This window comes from Tupaia chinensis, unplaced genomic scaffold (assembly GCF_000334495.1).
Source record: "Tupaia chinensis unplaced genomic scaffold, TupChi_1.0 Scaffold000289_1, whole genome shotgun sequence".
Lineage (NCBI taxonomy): Eukaryota > Metazoa > Chordata > Mammalia > Scandentia > Tupaiidae > Tupaia > Tupaia belangeri.
In genome coordinates, this window is record NW_006159774.1 from 1875050 (window position 1) to 1893881 (window position 18832).

An 18832-nucleotide genomic window follows, 5' to 3' on the forward strand; every position below is an offset into this window, starting at 1 on the left:
TTTTTTTTTTGCTATAGGGTGCGTGCACTTGCCAGACAGATAGACAGAAAGCGAGAAATCACCCCCTAGGGGGATGGCCACACCGCAATCCCTTCTCCTCTATTCTCCTCTTGGGATCTTGGGCATGCACACACATGCGCCCAGTGTGAGTTTAAGCCACCGGGTCTGGGACGCGAACTGTAGTTGACTACATGGGAGTCCAGCAACATAGCCATTACGGTAATGGCTGGTCCCTCTTTTGTTTGTTTTCAATACCAACTGTTTCAGCAATATTGTTCATCTTTTCTCTACAGAAAAAGAAGTCTTTGTAATGTATCAAAATCAGCTGTCCACATATGTGTAAGTTTATGTCTGGACTTTCTGTTCTGATCTATTCATGTATTTATTTGTCTATGCGTTCTGATTATGATAGCTTTATACTCAGTCTTGAAATCAGGTACTGTTGGGACCAGCAGATGGCGTAGTGGTTACGTGTTGCTGGACTCCCATGTAGTCCACAGCAGTTTGAATCCTGGACCTGGTGATTTGAAACTCATGGTGGGCATGTGTGTGTGCGTGCCCAAGATCCTGAGAAGAGAAAGGAGGAGAGGGGATTGAGGCATGGCTATCCTCTCTAGGGGGTGATTTCTCGCTTTCTGTCTCTCTGTCTCTGCCTGGCGAGTGCACATGCCCTATAGCAAAAATATCTCTCCCAAAATAAAATTCAATAAAATAAAGCAATCAGGTAGTATTAGCTCTAAATGGATTTTTCTTTTTCTAAGTTGTTTTAGTGTCACATGTAAAAAACTGTACAAATCCCATTTTAGGTCTCTTGCATTTCTATATGAATTTTAGAACCAGTTTTTCAATTTTTACAAAAAATAAAAAGCCTACTGAAATTTTGATTATAATTGTTTTGAATGTACAGATCAATCTGAAGAGAATTAAGTCTTCTTATCCATGAACAAAGTATGTCTCCATTATTTTCCAGCAGCATATACTATTTTATTTTTAAAAACCACAACAGGGACCAGCAGTTAGCGTAATGGCTATGTCGCTGGACTCCCACGTAGTTAACCATGGTTTGAGTCCCGGACCCGGTGGCTTAAACTCACACTGGGCACGTGTGCATGCGTGCCCAAGATCCTGAGAGGAGAATAGAAGAGAAGGGATTGAGGCGTGGCCATCCCCCCTGGGGGGTGATTTCTCGCTTTCTATCTCTCTCTCTCTCTCTGTCTGTCTGTCTGGCAAGCGCACATACCCTGTAGCAAAAACCTCTTCGGGAAAAAAAAAAAACAAAACACAACAGGCTATTTTTAAAAATGCTCTTAGGGAAGCCAGCAGATGGCATAATGGTTATGTTGCTGGACTCCCACATAGTCAAGTGCAGTTCGAGTCCCAGATCTGGCGGCTTCAAACTCATGCTGGGTACGTGCGTGTCTAAAATCCCTGGAAGAAAATGAAGGAGAAGGGATTGCAGTGTGGCCATCCCTGGGGGTTGACTTCTTGCTGTCTGTCTCTCTGTCTCTTTGTTTCTCTGGCAAACACATGTGCCCTACAGCAAAAATCTCTCTTTAAAAAAAAAAGCTCCTGAGGTGGGGGAAAGAGCTAAAAGAACGTTCACCAAAATGCTATTTGTGAATTGTATCATAATACCAAGTTTGTAGAGTAGTCTCTTTTCCTTTTCTCTATTTTTCAATTATTTATTGTCTGTTTATAATGCTTTAGATTTAAGAAGTGACCCTGCAAGCTTATTTGTTCTTATTCTCACCTTTTGGTTTGTGCCAGCTTCTTTTCCCAACTGTCACATTTATCTTGGAGATCTTCCTTTTCTTTGCTCAAACACTCAACACATGATTGTAATGCGTGAGTCTCAGCAGTCATTCGCTCTATTTCCCGTCTGTCCCTCTCGATAAGCTGCTTCTGCCACTCTATTTCCCCTTTTTGTCGCTGGGCTGTTTGCTGCAAATTCTCTAACTCCAGTTTCTCCTAAATCAGAGAAAAGAAGACTCAAACACTCTAATATCCTATAAGTGGGCTATCCTTATAGCTCAGTGGTTAAGGAAGCCAGATCTCATATGGCTAACTATGGTTGGAGTACTAGCTCCAGGGTCTTGAAAAACACACAGAGTGCGTGTTTATGAGTGCCCCAAATCCTGACAAAATGGGGACATAGAGGAACAAGGATTGTGCAGTAGTCATGCTCCACTGGAGGCGTGCTCTCCCCGGTAAATGCATGTACCCTCTGACCAAAAAAAAAAAAGAAAAGAAAAGAAAAAAGAAACATCCTAAAAGTGAAAGACTACAGTTTACCAAGAGTACAACAGCTTTGTTTATTACCTCTAGCACTTCGACTTGAATCTTCTCTAACTCAGACACCTTTTGGTTATGCTGTAGCTTCAAACCTTGTAATTCACTGCTTTCAAGTTGCAACATGTCCAGAATATTCTTTAGTTCTATTAGGAAGAAACAAAGCTAATAAATGAACTTGGAAACATATGCAAAATGAAAAAGAAATATGCTATTGCCCAAAAAAGAAACAAGAATCAAAACAATTTTGGGTTGAATTAATGGTGCTAAATTTATCTATCTATCTATCTATCTATCTATCTATCTAACTAACTAACTAACTAACTAACTAACTAACTAAACTAACTATAGGACTCATCTACTTGCTGGAAAGAGACAGAAAAAGAAGGAAAATGAGAAAACAGCCCTGAAGAGAATGGTCACACTGTAATTCCTTTTCCTCCATTTCTCCATTCAAGATTTTAGGCATGCACACACATGTACCAGCATATTTTTCAAGCCACTGGGTCTGGGACTCAAACCATGCAGTTAGTCTTATGGGATCTGGCTGCCACCATTACCACCATGCCACCAGGTGGCCCACTAAATTTGTTTTTAGTAAGTAAGTGGGTGGTATAGGGTTAAGGTGCTGAACTGCCATGTGGTCGACTGCAGTTCAAGTCTTGGACCTGGTGGCTTGAGACTCATACCAGGCATGTAGTGTGTGCATGCCCAAAATCCTGAGAGAAGGGATTGTGGCATGGTCACCTCCCGGGGGGGGAGGGAGATTTCTCGTCTTCAGTCTGTCTCTATCTCTTTAGCAAAAATCTCTCAAAAAAAAAAGAATCTCTCTAAAGGGCTGGCAAGGTGTAGAGGTTAAGGCACTGGGTCCTACATGGCCAACTGTGGTTTAAGTCCCAGATGCAGTGGCTTGAGAATCATGCCAGGTGTATGTGTGCCAAAAATTCCTGAGAGGAGAATGGATGAGAAGGCTTGTGGAGTGGCAAAACTCCTGGGGAATGATTTCTCACTCCATCCCCCCATCTTTCCCCAGCAAGCACAAATGCACTATAGCAAATAACTAAAAACGAACTAACAAAAACTCTCTAAAAATACTGCTAAACATTATTTAATTTGTTGAAGACATTTTAACAAGAACATGTAACCTTCCTATGTGGGTCAGCCTTGCAGAGCATCACATTTTATTGTTGTGCCACTGTCCAGCCTCATAGAATACAGCTTTTAAATTGGTGATTCGCTTCCAATTTTTTAAAATTATAAATGTTGCTGTGATGCACATATATGTTTGCCTTCTCTGGATGAGTAGAAATAGGCTTACTGATTCAACAGTTGTGAACTTTAAGTTTCTAAGCACTGGGAGATTGCTCCAGTCTAAGCTAAACAATAGCCTGTAAGAGCTGTCCTTTTAGCACACTCTGGCCACGTGCAATCCCTTCTCCTCCATTCTCCTCTCGGGATCTTGGGCACGCTCACACACACACCCGGCATGAATTTAAGCCACTGGGTCTGGGACTCGAACCATGGTCAACTACATGGGAATCCAGCAACATAGCCATTATGCTAACTGCTGGTTCCAACAGTTATTTTGCTTTTAAAAAAAAACCTTTTTAATTCAAACAGCAGAAAATAATATTCTTTTTTTATAATTTGTTTTTCTTTGCTTATTACTAGTAAAGGTAAACTATAAAAGTTTTCTTGTCCATTTGTAATTTTTCTGTGACCTGTACTATAGACATTTCCAACCTCAAACTTTGTATTACTATTTTCCTTTAAACTTACCAGCTTTATATTTAGACATCTGTCCTAAAACTACCTGAAGATTTTCTTCTTCTTTTTCAATTTCCTGCTTTACAAGTGCAAGCTGATTTTTCTTTTCACTAATTTGGACATTCAGTTCTCCTTTCTGAAAACTCAATTCTTCAAGAAGAGATTTTACTTCCTGAGTTTAAAAAAAAAAAAAGGGAAGAAAGAAAGAAAGTCACCTTCCCCCTGTGAAATTATGAATGGCAATTACTTTAAAAATCAGTTGTTATTAAATGTCTCATATCAAAGAAATTCCAATGAGAAACAAGGTCATTTTTGACTTTTATGTCAAGAACAGCACATTTTTTTCTGTATAATAAAAGTAAGAAAGTAACATATTCTTTTTATTTAAATGATACATAACATTTATTATGTCCAAGGCAATGTGCTGTAGCAACAATAGGCTGATACAGACTTGGTTCCTGCCCTGGAGGAGCTTAGTATCTCATGAAGAAGGAAGGCAAGGAATACAAACACCATCACTAAAAGCATGGGGAACGTGCAGGCAAAGTTACCAAACCCAGAAGCAAGAAAAGCTCTTCTTCCCAGGGTAAAGGGAAAAATCAGCAAAGTCTTCTTGAAGGGGTAGCATGAAGCAGGGCCATGAGAAACCATGAAATCTGGCTTTGATAAGGAAGAAAGAGAAATCATGGAGAACAAATGGTATGAGAAGGGTACAGAAGCAAGAGAGGAGGAGCTACAATGACAGCCTTAGTACGGACACACAACACTGATGCCAGACTGATGCTACAAGGAAGTGAGATTTCAGAAATTTCTATTTTCCTTTGAGGAAAACCAATGAACATGCCTCAAAGGGAATCTATCATGTTGTCCCAGGAATCTTAAGAAGATCTCCTGAAAAATATACCCTAATGTGACTGCACTTCTCAGCTACTTCAGTTTCTCCCAGTGTCAGAGCTTCCTGAAGGTCTGCTTTGGCCTGGACCAGGCTTCCTTGGAGTAGATGCAGCTCTTCCTTTTTGTGCCCTAACTGTCTGTCCAAGACAGTCATCTCCTGTTGCTGACTTGTCACCTATATTAAAGGAAAAGGAAGACTGTAAAGTTCGACAAAGCTCACGTAGCCGTCAGTCCTAATCTAGAGATCATTTAGTCCAGCTAAAGGTAATGGGAGAAAATCAGAAAGAAGCTAAGATCCTAGCCTTCCGAATCAGGAAGACTAGGCTGGGAGTGCAAGCATGAAGTACCTAATAAAGACCTTGAGCTCATATACCTAAACTCACTCAAATCATAGAAGAACAATAACATGATAATCATGATGATCTCTCAGGTTATAGTTTTCAAAGAACTTTCATAGCTATCCTTATTCTATTTTGACAATAACCTGGGTGATAAAAATAGAGATTTAAAAAATTTGTTAATTTTTTAAATTAAAAAATTGTTCACATTTTTAAGGGCAATATAAACTTAGTTATAGAAACAGCGGACAATACAAACATGCAAAAGGAAGAAAATAGGAAGTACTCATAACACCGCCTTATGAGAGGACTTCTGTACTTTGGTAGACTAAAAATACAAATATTTGTGTTTATAAACACATTTAACATTAATAATATGTATACCATGTTTTGGGACTCACTTATTTTAATAATATATCGTGGTGAGTTGGGACTCTATGCTTAACCACTGTGATATATAACCTCACTATGATATAAACCTCATTTATTTTTTATACTTTATTTTCTAATCTTTTCTATAATCGGACATGTGTTAACTTTTTAATTTTTATTTTCCAGAGGGTGGTCATGCTTGCCAAAGACAGAGAGAGGAAGACAGCACCCCATAATGGGTCGCGGGCACAGTCACACCACAATCCCTTCTCCTCCATTTCTCCACTCTGTCGAGATTTTTGGGCACACATACATCTGTAACTGGCATGTTTTTCAAGCCACCATGACTGGGATTCAAACAGTATAGTAGGCCATGTGGGATCTGGCTCCTTTAACTAGGTCATAGGGCTGACCCAAATACATAATACTTTTATAATTACTAAATATATGTAGGTTTTATTAAAGCAGTATGAATTGTTGGTCCAAAGCATGTATTGTCATACCTGGTTTTTCAGCTTTTCTAGCTCAGCTCTCTTGGCCTGAAGGAGGGTCTCCGATTCTTTAAGGACCTGTAGGTGGTGATCCTCACTGCGTTCAGCCACCTCAATGTCTTTCTGCAGTTGCTGAAGCCTACAAAGCACCAGCAATACTTGAGTAGAGCCCAAGGGAGACGAGCCGAAGTTGCTTCCCAGCACAAGACCCTGGCAGCCCAACAGAGGCCATACTTACTCTTCTGTCAGTTTTTCCTTCTTCTTATTTAAACACTGGAAGTCTGAATCTTTTGTTGCTACAGCTTTGCTTATTTCTTTCAGGATTTCTTCTTGCTTGATTTTGTGCTGCTCCAAATCCTCTGCATCAGCCTGGAGCAATCTAAAACATATAAGTTTATGCCTCCAGGCCCCTTAGACATAATGTGTATTATTTATCATGAACCAATTATTATCCTTAGAGCTAAAGTTTTCATTCATCTTACCATACACAGCAATAGCTTGGGGATCCCACCTACCTTAGCTGTTGATCAGCTTTGACAAGGTTAACAGCAGTTTCCTGAGCTCTCCTTTCTAATTCCTCAGCATCTGACTCGGTTTGCAATAAACTTCTTTTGGCATCAGTGAACTTTTCAACAGCATTTTTTGTCTAGAAGAGAAAATGTCATTAATAATAATTCAGTTGTAATACTCACTCATGGTTATTGGTAGCATAACTTGTTAGAACTCTTTTGGAAAATAAGATGACACAGAAAGACATAAGAATGTCCATTCATTTGATTCTTTTCTATATTCTTTTCCAATTCTCAAAAAATTATTTAGATGCAAAGAATTATCACATAAAAATACTCATTGTATATGGATATAATATAAAACTTGATAAATAAGAGATAAAGTGATAATGCCTTAATACTACGGAACAATGTGTAGCTTTTAAAACGGTAAGATGATAATGGAACAACATAGAATAATAGTAGTGATACTATGTTGATTGGAAAACAATTTTAAATGGATGCAACCATGTAAAACTGTATCTGTGTCAAAAAAAGAAAGTCTATACAAAAATAATCAGTTGAAAGTGATGTGACTATAGATAATCTTTATATTTCAAAATAATCTAATAGTATTGTCTTGTTTTATATTGAAACTATCCAATTAAATGGCAATGAAGTGATTTTTAACCAGATCCCTCCATATAGAGATTCCTGCTACACTCTAGATATTATCAAGTAAAAACTTGTTACTTTAATATTCCAGCCAGTAAAGGAGGCTGGAATCCACACAGCCAACTGCATGATTTAAGTCCCGGGTGTGCTGGCTTAAAAAAAACACATGTTGGTTCATGTGTGTGTATGCTCCAAATCCCCAGAGTGGAGGAGAAGGGAATGTGGGTGGCCATGCCCCCAGGGGGTGTTTTCTCACTTTCCCTCTCTCTCTCTCTCTGGTTAGCACACATAGCCTATAGCAAATTGAAAACAAAACAAACAATCTGATGATTGAGTTATGGCTAGAAATATAAATATTAAATACTTTTTTTTAAATCAATGTATTGAGATACAGAAACTAGTTACCCTAGTTTCTTTCTCTGCTTAAAATAAGAGGCTTAAGACAATGTTATTGAAAAGATCTGAAGACAGAGTTTGTTTTGTACTTAGTTGAGCAGTGACTCATGTTTAGCCAAAAAACTGAAGTTTTACGTTATACTAAGATCAGAAGAGTCTATACGTTATTTGTCTATTAAATATTCTGTGTGGATACAAAAGATCAGGCAAGCTCCCAAAGGGTTTTGTTTCCCCACACTTCCCTCCGTTTCAGATAGCTGGTTTCTCTCAGTTTCATCAGCAAAGCATGGGCAAAACTCACTACACACTGCAGAAGGCCCATTTCCTGGTAGTTTTGTCTCCTTCTATGTCAGGCTTTAAAACACGTCTAGCACAGTTCTTAGAAAATACAGCCGCTTCTTTCCTGTTTCTCCTGCTCTTCCTCCTTTTATCAAGCTGCCTCTCATAATCACTCTGGGAGCACAAAGGGGAAACAGCTTATCAGCCTCGGTTTATTCACTAACTCTGCCTACTACCAGTGTCATCAATATTCTTTTATATACCAGTGATTTTTACTCAGTTCTGTTCACACTTATCTTCTCTCATAGTATCCTTACATGTGACAACAGAAGGACCTGCTCATCTAAAAAGAGATGGCTTTTTACAGTCGTCTTTTTAAAATAATAATTTTTTAAATTATTATTATTTAATTTACTATAGTGCATGTGCACTCACCAGATTGAGACAGAAAGAAAGTGAGAAAGCAAGTCGCCAGGTCTGGAACTCAAACAGCTATTGGCCATGTGGGAATCCAGTGCCTTCACCATAACACTACCTATTGGCTCCAGCTTTTTACATTCTTACTGAAATCTTCACTTGCAGAATTTCTTTAATAACACACCAATTATTTCAGTTCCTGAGTACAGATTTCTACTAATTTACAAAGGTCCACATTGACTCATATAAAAATAGTAGTTTCTGAGGTGTTCCATGTGGGTAAAGTCCTTTTTTTATCCTATTGGGTTACTGGAAAAGTCGTGACACTTTTTTTTTTGAGAGATTTTCGCTATAGGGCGCGTGTGCTCGCCAGACAGACAGAGACAGAGACAGAAAGTGAGAAATCACCCCCCCTAGGGGGGATGGTCACGCCGCAATCCCTTCTCCCCCATTCTCCTCTCGGGATCTTGGGCACACATGCACACGCGCCCAGCATGAGTTTTAAGCCACCGGGTCCAGGACGCGAACTGTGGTCGACTACATGGGAGTCCAGCAAGATAGCCATTACGCTAACTGCTGGTTTCCAGTGACACATTTTTGCATAGAAAAACACAGAAAAATACATTATGACTTTTCCAATGACCCAACTTCTCATCTCACCAAAAAGGCTCTTGGTGAGGCCAAATTTCAGCTGTGTGACTCTAGGCTAATTGCCAACTACTTTGAACTACATCTGTAGACTGAGCTAACATCATGTTGCAGCACTGCCAGGAAGGTTAATTATAAAAAAATACGAATGTACAACCATAGTAAGTACACAATAAAAGGCAGCTCCTTTTCCTCTCCAAATTCTTTGTCTGTTATAATCTAAAGAACACTATTTTAGACCAAAAATATTTTATATCATCACCAACTTGGAGAAAAAAAGTAAGATTTTTGAGATTCACTATAGCTTTGTAAGAATTTGAGACTGATCTATTTAAAAGACAGACATTTGAACCCAAATTTTAAAAAGTATGTGCGTGCGCACGCACACACACAGGATAAGAAAGGGGTATGTGGAGACAGTAGGTGGCATGGTGGTTAAGGTGCTGGACTCCCACATGGTCTCCTGGACCCAGCAGCTTAAAAACCATACCGGGAATGTGTATGTGTACACCCAAGATCCCAAGAAGAGAATGGAAGAGAGAGAATGTGGCATGACCACACCCTGAGGGAGGTGATTTCTCACTTTCCCTCTCTTCATCTCTCTCTGTCTCTCTCCAGTGAGTACATGTGCCCTATGGCAAAAACTTAAAAATTTAAAAAAAAAAAAAAAGGAGAAAGGGGTTGTGCTGGGAGCTAAATAACTTAAGGAGTTTTGAATATACTATTTTATTTAATTCACACTCAACAGCCTACAAAGTTCGGGGACTTACGTGATTTGCCCAGATTTTCATAGCTCCATCACTAATACAGTCCAGCCTGGAACCCAGCTTGGACAACTGTGCTCTTACCACACATTCTCTTTCTAATCCCTCAGGCAGAGGACAGTAGGTTGCCTCACCCATGCTGAGCTCAGACCCATGCCGACAGAAGGAATACCTTCTCTTTTGTGCATGATAGTTCACTCTCAGCCTCTGCCAAGAGTCGATTGGCTTCCCTGAGCTCTGAGCGACGTTTCAGAAGGGTCTTTTCAATGCACTCAATTTCATCAACAATATCTTCATGGTATTTGAATGATTTTTCTATTTCTAGTTCAGTCCTAAGACTTTCAACATTTCCATCGATGAAGTCCCTAAAAAAAAAGTATATATACCTTAAAAGATTATAAACACAAACAACATAGATACTTATAGCCTAACTGCTAAAAAAAATACGATTTTATAATTTTATATGAGAAGGGAAAACAGACAGCTACTCTGATTATGTTCAAGGTCCATGTTTTACATTTTCACTAATCATGGACTACTACTGGCAATAAATGCACAATAAGTAAAATGTAGGATGGAAGGGCTGGCTGGTGGTGTGGTTTGTCTTATTTTTATACCTCAGAAGAATATAAATATCAATATTATTTTGGTTGACCATACCACTGGCCATGGTTCAAGTTCCAGACCCGGCGGCTAGAAAAACAAAAATCACGCTGGGTGGGATGTGTGTGTATGTACCCAAAATTCCAAGAGGAGAATGGAGGAGAAGGAACTGAGATATGGCCATATCCTGAGAGGTGATATTGCATGTTCCCTTCTCTCTGGCAAGTGTACATGCCATATGGCAAAAACAAAACAAAAAACAAACAAACAAAAAAACCCACGAAAGTATGATGGAGTGTTTTTTTTCTTTTTTTTTTTTGAGAGGTTTTCGCTATAGGGCGCGTGCGCTCACCAGACAGACAGACAGAGAGAGACATAGAGACAGAAAGCGAGAAATCACCCCCCAGGGGGGATGGTCACACCGCAATCCCTTCTCCTCCATTCTCCTCTCGGGATCTTGGGCACGCACGCACACGTGCCCGGCGTCAGTTTTAAGCCACCGGGTCCAGGACGCGAACCACGGTCGACTATGTGGGAGTCCAGCGACATAGCCATTACGCTAACTGCTGGTTCCCAATGTGTTTGTTTTTTAAAATACAAGTGAAGTGTTGTCAGCACTTGGCCAAAATAATGTTGATATTTTTACTCTTCTGAGGTATAAAAATAAAACAAACCATTACCGCGAAAATCATGCTTTCCTTCAACTATAAAACTATCCTTCAAGGCCCAGTTCACAGGCTGCCCTGAAGACTACCAGATTTAGTGATTTTATTTCTGTTCTGCTAGAGTAAAACTATGGACATAATATTTGACAGATCAAAAAGCATGACACACAATTCAATAACTCAAAGCTAACATGACAAAATAAACAATGCTGTGCCAGAAGCTGATAACCCCAAATTGGGGGTGCCTGAGAGGAAAGGCGATCCCTGACCTTTGTTTAGAGACACAGGATGATGTCAACTAGTGGGGTAAAGACGGCATTTCAGATAGAGAATAGCATGTGCAGAAATGGAGGCAGGTCCAGCTACAGTGGTGAGGACAGTAGGTGTTCTCTGCCTGATGCTGGAGGACATATGGGAAGGCTCTTGGTTCTCATCCTGGGTCTACCTAAGCAAGCAAGGGGTGCCCGAGGGCATACACTGTGATCCTGCCTGGCTACAGGGCTAGGCAGAGACTCACAGCATGAAGACTCTGTTGACAATATCTCTCATTCTCTTTTTCAAGAAGAAAATAAAATTTTTAAAAAGTTGCTATAGGGATGTGTACTCATGGGGAGAAAGAGACACAGAGAGCGAGAATAAGAAAGCACTCCCGGGAACCAGCAGTTAGTGTAATGGCTTATGTTGCTGGACTCCCACGTAGTCGACCGCGGTTTGAGTCCCGGACCCGGTGGCTTAAAACTCACGCCGGGCACGTGTGTGTGCGTGCCCAAGATTCTGAGAGGAGAATGGAGGAGAAAGGATTGCGGCGTGACCATCCCCCCTGGGGGGTGATTTCTCGCTTTCTATCTCTATGTCTCTCTCTGTCTGTCTGGCGAGCACATGCGCCCTATAGCGAAAATCTCTTAAAAAAAAAAAAAAAAAAAGAAAGCACTCCCCAAGGGGGCTTGGCCATGCTACCATCCCTTCTCCTCCATTCTCCTCGCAGGATTTTGGGTAAGCATACATATGCACCCTGCATGCTTTTCAAGCTGCTAGGTGGGGGACTTTCATAGATGGCCATGTGGGATCCTGTTACCTTAACCACCATGTCACCAGCTGGCCAGGAAATACACCTTGTGGGAAAAAAAGTGGAAAGGCAAGAGAAATTGAGGTGCTTAGAGAAACCACAGGAAAGTAAGTGAGCCAGACCAAACACTGTGTAGAAGAGAAGGTTAAGAAAAAAAAAAAGACAGGTTCAGACTGTGGAGGACAGTGTATATTCTGATCAGACTGAGAGATACATGAGAGAGAGAGGGCACAGTCAGCTTTGCAATGTGTCAAGAATGGACTGAAAAAGAGACAAGACAGGGAAGCCAATGTGAAAGCTCCCACTGTGGCCTAGCATGAGACTAATTCAAGGCCAGAGCAGGGGACATGACAGAGGGACCTGTATGTAATGTCAGCAGGACCTGGAGACCTGCTCCATGTCTAGGGGAGTCTGGGAGGAGACACCTGAGCAGCCCTGTTACATTTTTAGCTGGGGCAACTGGGAGAGGGAATGGCTGTATCAGTCTCCAAGAGGGAACACACAAAGAGTTGATTTGGATTATTGGTCAGGAGAATTCACAACTGTACTGTTCAATACAGTACCCACCAGGTGGCTGTTAGATTACTTAATATTACATTATGTTCTCAGTTCCATTAGCCACATTTTAAGTGCTCAACAGCCACATGAAGCTAGAGGTTACTCTTCTGGAAGGTACAGATCTAGAACATTTTGAAAATCACAGAAAGTTGGGAACCAGCAGTTAGCATAATGGCTATGTCGCTGGACTCCCACGTAGTCGACCGCGGTTCGCATCCCGGACCCGGTGGCTTAAAACTCACGCCGGGCGCGTGTGCGTGCATGCCCAAGAGCCCGAGAGGAGAATGGAGGAGAAGGGATTGTGGTGTGACCATCCCTCCTGGGGGGTGATTTCTCGCTTTCTGTCTCTATGTCTCTCTCTGTCTGTCTGGCGAGCGCACACGCTCTATAGCGAAAACCTCTCAAAAAAAAAAAATCACAGAAAGTTGTATAAGACTTGATTTAGGTTATCTTAATGAACTATGTAATATTCATCTGAATTATAAAATTATAATGACTAATAATTACTTTTGCTGATGAGATTTCTGGAGGGTTCTCTGTAATTCTTCCACTTCATGCTCTAAGTCTTTCTTCTCTTGCAAGAGACCATCGATATTATGATGTAGTTCTTCCAGTTCCTTCTCAGACTGTTGTTTGGATGTTCGCATCCACCGTTCCTCCCGTCTCTTTGATTTTAAATGCTGCACTATGTCTTCTAACCTAGAAACTTCATTCTCCTGAACAAAGAAAAAAATTATAGAACTAAAACATCACAGAAAGTTTCTTTCTGGCTAATTGAAATTAACAGTGGTTTAAGTGGCATTTACGGCCTAAAAAATGGTGGTACATTCCAAGACCCCAGTATGAAAAGAAAAATTAAGTCAAGCTAATTTTTTTCATATGCCATCGAAAAAAACTGACATACCACTCAGACTTTTAACTTTCCCATCAGCCTGACTGTGATCAAGGAGCTCTCACTAAGCTTCCTATGAGTAACCTCTGCCACCAAATAATTCAGTTCCTAGCTGAAGAGAGAGACAGAGATCTCTCTCGCCTCTGGACACACAAGAGGGGAGTTGTGTGAAAAGGCAAATAGATATTATGCCTATTATTCATTCTTCATGAATCTAAGGAGAAAGACAGACTGAAGTCACAAGTACAAAAGTAGGGGGAAATAAGAGCACACCTAGGGACCACATACATAGCTGGGTACTTCTAAAGGGTTAAAGAACCAGTTAAAGAGATTGTCAATAAATGCTGACCAGACAGAACTGCTACAAATTACACTGTACACTAAAAAACTGCAAGAGATGGGCCAGTCAGTGGTGCGGTGAAGCAGCTAGATCCCAACTGTGCAGTTCAAGTTCTGGACCTGATGGCTTGAAAACATGCTGGGCATATGTGTGTGCCTATGCCCAAAATCCCAAGAGAGAGAGAGATGGAGAAGGGACTGCAGTGTTACCAAACCCCATGGGGAAGGGGGTGCTTTCTCACGTTCTCTTTCTCTCTTGCACTCTCACTCTGGCAAGGGCATGTGCCCTCTGGCAAATTAAAAAAAAGAAAGAACATGAAATACTATAATAATTTAGATAGCTACAGTACCTACAACTAAAGAAATGTTGTAGGATCATTAAAATACTGTTTAAAAACATTTGTAAGACCATGGAAAAATGCTTATAATATTAAGTGGGAAAAACAGAATACAAAAGTATGTGTACAGGACCAGCCAGTGACACAGTGGTTAAGGTGGCTGGATCCCATACAGCCCACTTATCAGTTTGAGACAGGGACCCAGTGGCTTGAGAAACACGCCGGGCACATGTACATGTGTGCTCAAAATCCTGAGAGGAGAATGAAGGAGAAGGGACTGTGGCATGGCCCACCCCTGCCCTGGGGAGGGATTTCTTGCTTTGCTTCTTTCTCTCTGGTAATGACTTGACCTTACAGCAAAACCAAACCAAACTGAATTAAAATTCAAAATCATATAGATAATAACAACTATGAAAATAAACCATCATCAGTAAGTTCCACCACTCAGAGATAATCTCCACCAAAGCCTGGCCATATGCTATTCATACATATGCATATATATATATATAAAATATCTAATATATATATAAAATGTATGTATATATAGCAAGTACAACTGCTACTATGTGACTATATCTATATATACACATTAACATAATACTTGACAATAGAAAAATACAATATAAGCTTTGTACAAATGGTTAATTTCTGGAGTGAAAAAGTATTTCTGTTATAAAATAGCTTAACCAGGTTTAGATAAAGGGCCCTTGGCACTTTAACTCCTGTTCATAATTGTATTTTAATAAAAGAATGCTGAGACTAGCAGATGGCATAATGGTTACATTGTGGGACACCCACATGGCTTGAGTTTGAGTCCCAGACAGACATGGAGGCTTGAAACCCATGCTAGATGCATGTGTGTGCGTGCCCCAAATCCCGAGAGAATGGAGAAGGGATTGTGGTGTGACCATCCTCTCTGGGAGGTGATTTCTTGCCTTTTCTCTCTCTGTCTCTTTCTAGCAAGTGCATATGCCCTATAGCAAAAATCTCTATTAAAAAAAAATTAAAATTAAAAAAAAAAAATAATGAGGGACCAGCAGTTGGTGTAATGGCTATGTCACTGGACTCTCATGTAGTCGACCGTGGTCTGAGTCCCGGACCTGGTGGCTTAAACTCACGCTGGGCACACGTACGTGCGTGCGTGCCCAAGATTCCAAGAAGAGAATGAAGAAGGGATTGCGGCGTGGTCATCCCCCCTGGGGGGTAATTTCTCGCTTTCTGTCTCTGTCTCTCTGTCTTTCTGGCGAGCTCACATGCCCAACAGCAAAAATCTCTCCCCAAAAAAAGAGAATAAAATAAAATAATAATGAGAGAATGTCTGCTCATTCTAAACAGTAATCTAACAAACACACTTTGAGGACATAATCAATTCTTAATCAGGTCAACTCACATATAAGATTAATTCAAGAAGTACATGGGAAAATAGAAATAAAGATCATTTTGGTGCAAAAAAATTGAAATCTATGTATGGCTTTTTAAATAATATGCATATTCCATAAACTTCTGGAAGACTTTTATAACCTTATCAGTCACCCATAGAAGCTGTGTGGAGAGAAGGCCATTTGTCTTTCAACTTACTAAGTTATGGTGCTCCGGGACGTTGCAATGCAACACACCCACAGGGATGAGGGGGACAGAGAAGTTGGGAGGTGGAGGCCCATAGACCATGGGAGCCCCAGCAGGAGGTGGACCATAAACAATGGTGCCAGGAGTGAGAGGTCGGCTGTTGTTGGGCAATGATGAAGGAGGTGCATACAGAGCCATGCCTTGGGGTACAGGAGAACCATCTGGAAGCACGGTATACATCATGTATCCAGGAGGAGGTACAAATGGGGATTCATCTTGGTCATCTGGCTCACTTTCTTCCTGACTATTTCCTCCACTGTCAGCATCTCCAAAGAAATAAACAGAAGAATGTTTACCTTGTGGTTCTAGATAAAGAGATTAAGGAAAGAACAGCAGCAATTGCCTTAGACACTGGAGATGTAAGAATAAAACTGAATAAATAAATAAATAAAAGGTCAAAAAGCAGATCAAAACACAGATTCAAGTATTTTCAGTAGTGGAAACTTGAGTTTTTCTTAAGCTTTTTTGCTGGTTTGTTTCTTCATTCACTATTTATTTAGTAACCAACTGGGTCCCTGCTTCTCACAACAGAGAAAAGCAACAAAAATGACCTGTCAGGCCACAGAGAACTCAGCATTTACCACTGTCATGACATACAATATTTTCTAATAAAATGGCTCCCTTACTTATCTCCCCTAAAAGCAGGAACTATGTTTGCTTATTACACAGCAGGTGCTCAAGAAATAATTCCTCAGTGAACAAATCCTCAGAAGGTAATATTCTCATTTTACAGATTAATAGTCTCAGAGCAGCTAAATAATTTGCCCAAGATCACACTGCTAGGTGAAAGAGTTAGGATTTGCCCAGATCTCACTCTTCCCCAATCTTGAAGCTTTGGAAGCGAGATCTGTAACACTATTTTAGTAGAGCAAGATTAACATCATGATACAAAGACAGAAGGTATCATGCTTCAGGGGTATAGGCAAAGAAGGGTAGAGAAAGGTCCCATAAAAGGAGTGTTGGGTCCAGCAGTGGTGGTACAGGCAGTAGGGTGTCACTGGGGCCATACTGGAGGCCAGGGTTTAGATTCTGAGTTGATCTGAACATCCCAGGTGTGTTCATGATCACACTGGGTGTGTTCATGATCATGCCAGGTACGTTCATGATCTAAGCTGGCTGGGAGGCTGGGAAAAGACCACAGTGTGGTGAGATACTGTCAAGGGTATCTGCCTCTCTCCACCCCTATTGTGAGAAATAAAATAGAGCTTAAAAAAAAAAAAAAAAGAGTAAACTTTCGGCACCTGGGACTTATTGAAGAATAAATAGGAGTCAGTTTTTGTGAGAAACATGACATGCTAAGAGTATCTTAAGTAGTCAGTTATGGTGTAGAAAATGATGGAAGGTAAGGACAGAGGTTGTTGGCCAAGACCAGATCACAGAGGGCCTTGCAGAACAAGCCAAGGCGTTTGGACTGAGTCTCATAAAATAGTTTAATAAAAGACGATTAAAGACAGGAGAAATACAACTCCCTTATGAGATTTCACTTACCTCTATTTGGTAACAATGTGTGTAACCCACTTCTGATGGGAGAATACACCCAGTACCCAGAGGCAGGTGGAGGCCCACCACCTTCTTTCCCATCTTGTTGCCCAGGACCTGGTTTTCTAACAGGAGTCGAGGCTGTGTACTTTAAGCCAACACCAGAGTCCTTGGTGGCCTGGGAACTATGACTGGAGACCTAAAATAAAGGACAGCAAAGCACACTATCTGTTACAAATGGAAAGCCTGGCTCTGAGAAATGTCAAAGTCTAAAGTTGAGATATAGCAAAGTTCAGAAAGTACTTGGTTTCTTTCATGATCATAATTCTCACTTTTCATGGACCAAGTGAGAAGTGATCACAGGGTCACATAAACTGCAGTTCCATACATGTGGTTTAGATTATCAAGTCCCTCTGCACTTTATAAGTATGGCAGCATCAGGGAGGCTGTGCAGAGAGGAGAGCTGGCCTCATATCAGATTGTCTGGGAAAGTGAAGGGTTCAAAGTGTGGTGAAAGCAACAGACCTAAACCAATGTGTATGTATCCCTTTGGAAATTATTTAGTAACAGCCATCTCCTATCCTGTCTTTTAGTACATTTTTTCTAGAAATAACAAGTCCTTCACCATGCTGAAATGGGAAAAACATGTTACCTGGCTGTGTCACTGGGTTAATTTTACATGGTAGCCCTCTAAGAAAGAAATGAAAATAAATTCTCCTTAAGAGATCAGACCTGAGTGGCAGCCTCTCTTCTCCCTTTACAACTTTTCCTGGTGATTGCTTTTTTTTTTTTTTTTTTTGCATTGTCCTTGACAGCCTAGCAACGGAGGCAAAGGAAACCAGTGAACTTTCCAGGGAATATGGGGATTTGAGACTTCTGAGAGCTTGGCATGACTTCAAAGCTCTACTCTGCTACTCTCCCTCTCCTTCTACTTGGAAGGTCTGTCCTTCAAACCCTCACCTAGCTCAAACTCAAGTATTTTGCTCTAATGTTCATTGTTTTCACCTCCAACCCTGGTGGTCAAAGATGTTGGCTTCCTTTAGATTTCTGGGAGAAGGATCTCAGATTCTGCTTTTCAGCATTCTGGTTAAGTTTACACAACCTTGGGATCCTAACATGTCTGTACTGCTCTTCCCCGACACGCCTATCAGCTAGTTCTGGCAAGATGTCACCCAGCCCCTCTGCTCTGAATGAGCACAGCTCCTAGTCCTCTCCTTACTTCCCACATTCAGGCACCAAGCCCTGGCCATTCTATCTCTAGGGCATCCCATAATCCCATTTCTTCTCCTTCTTCCTCCCTCCTCCTTCTTCTTCTTTTTTTTTTTAGGGAGATTTTTGTTATAGGGCGCATGCGCTCACCAGAAAGACAAAAGAGCGAGAACTCACTCTTCAGGGGTATGGACATGCTGCAATCTCTTCTTCTCCTTTCTCCTTTTGGGATCTTGGGT

General features: G+C 40.8%; 1 protein-coding gene across 6 annotated transcripts in view; it reads right to left on the reverse strand.

The window, feature by feature from the left end:
* Positions 1-18832, reverse strand: part of CNTRL (centriolin) — a 103667-nt gene that overhangs the window by 29611 nt on the left and 55224 nt on the right. For all 6 annotated transcript variants that reach the window (XM_027772641.1, XM_014588613.2, XM_006150502.3 and 3 more), the window contains 11 exons: positions 17394-17583; positions 15858-16171; positions 13218-13426; positions 9991-10183; positions 6667-6797; positions 6390-6530; positions 6164-6290; positions 4961-5125; positions 4069-4228; positions 2320-2435; positions 1751-1968 (listed from right to left, as the gene is read on the reverse strand). In XM_027772641.1, the coding sequence (XP_027628442.1) occupies positions 1751-1968; positions 2320-2435; positions 4069-4228; positions 4961-5125; positions 6164-6290; positions 6390-6530; positions 6667-6797; positions 9991-10183; positions 13218-13426; positions 15858-16171; positions 17394-17583 (1964 nt within the window). The remainder of the gene's footprint in view (positions 1-1750; positions 1969-2319; positions 2436-4068; positions 4229-4960; positions 5126-6163; positions 6291-6389; positions 6531-6666; positions 6798-9990; positions 10184-13217; positions 13427-15857; positions 16172-17393; positions 17584-18832) is intronic.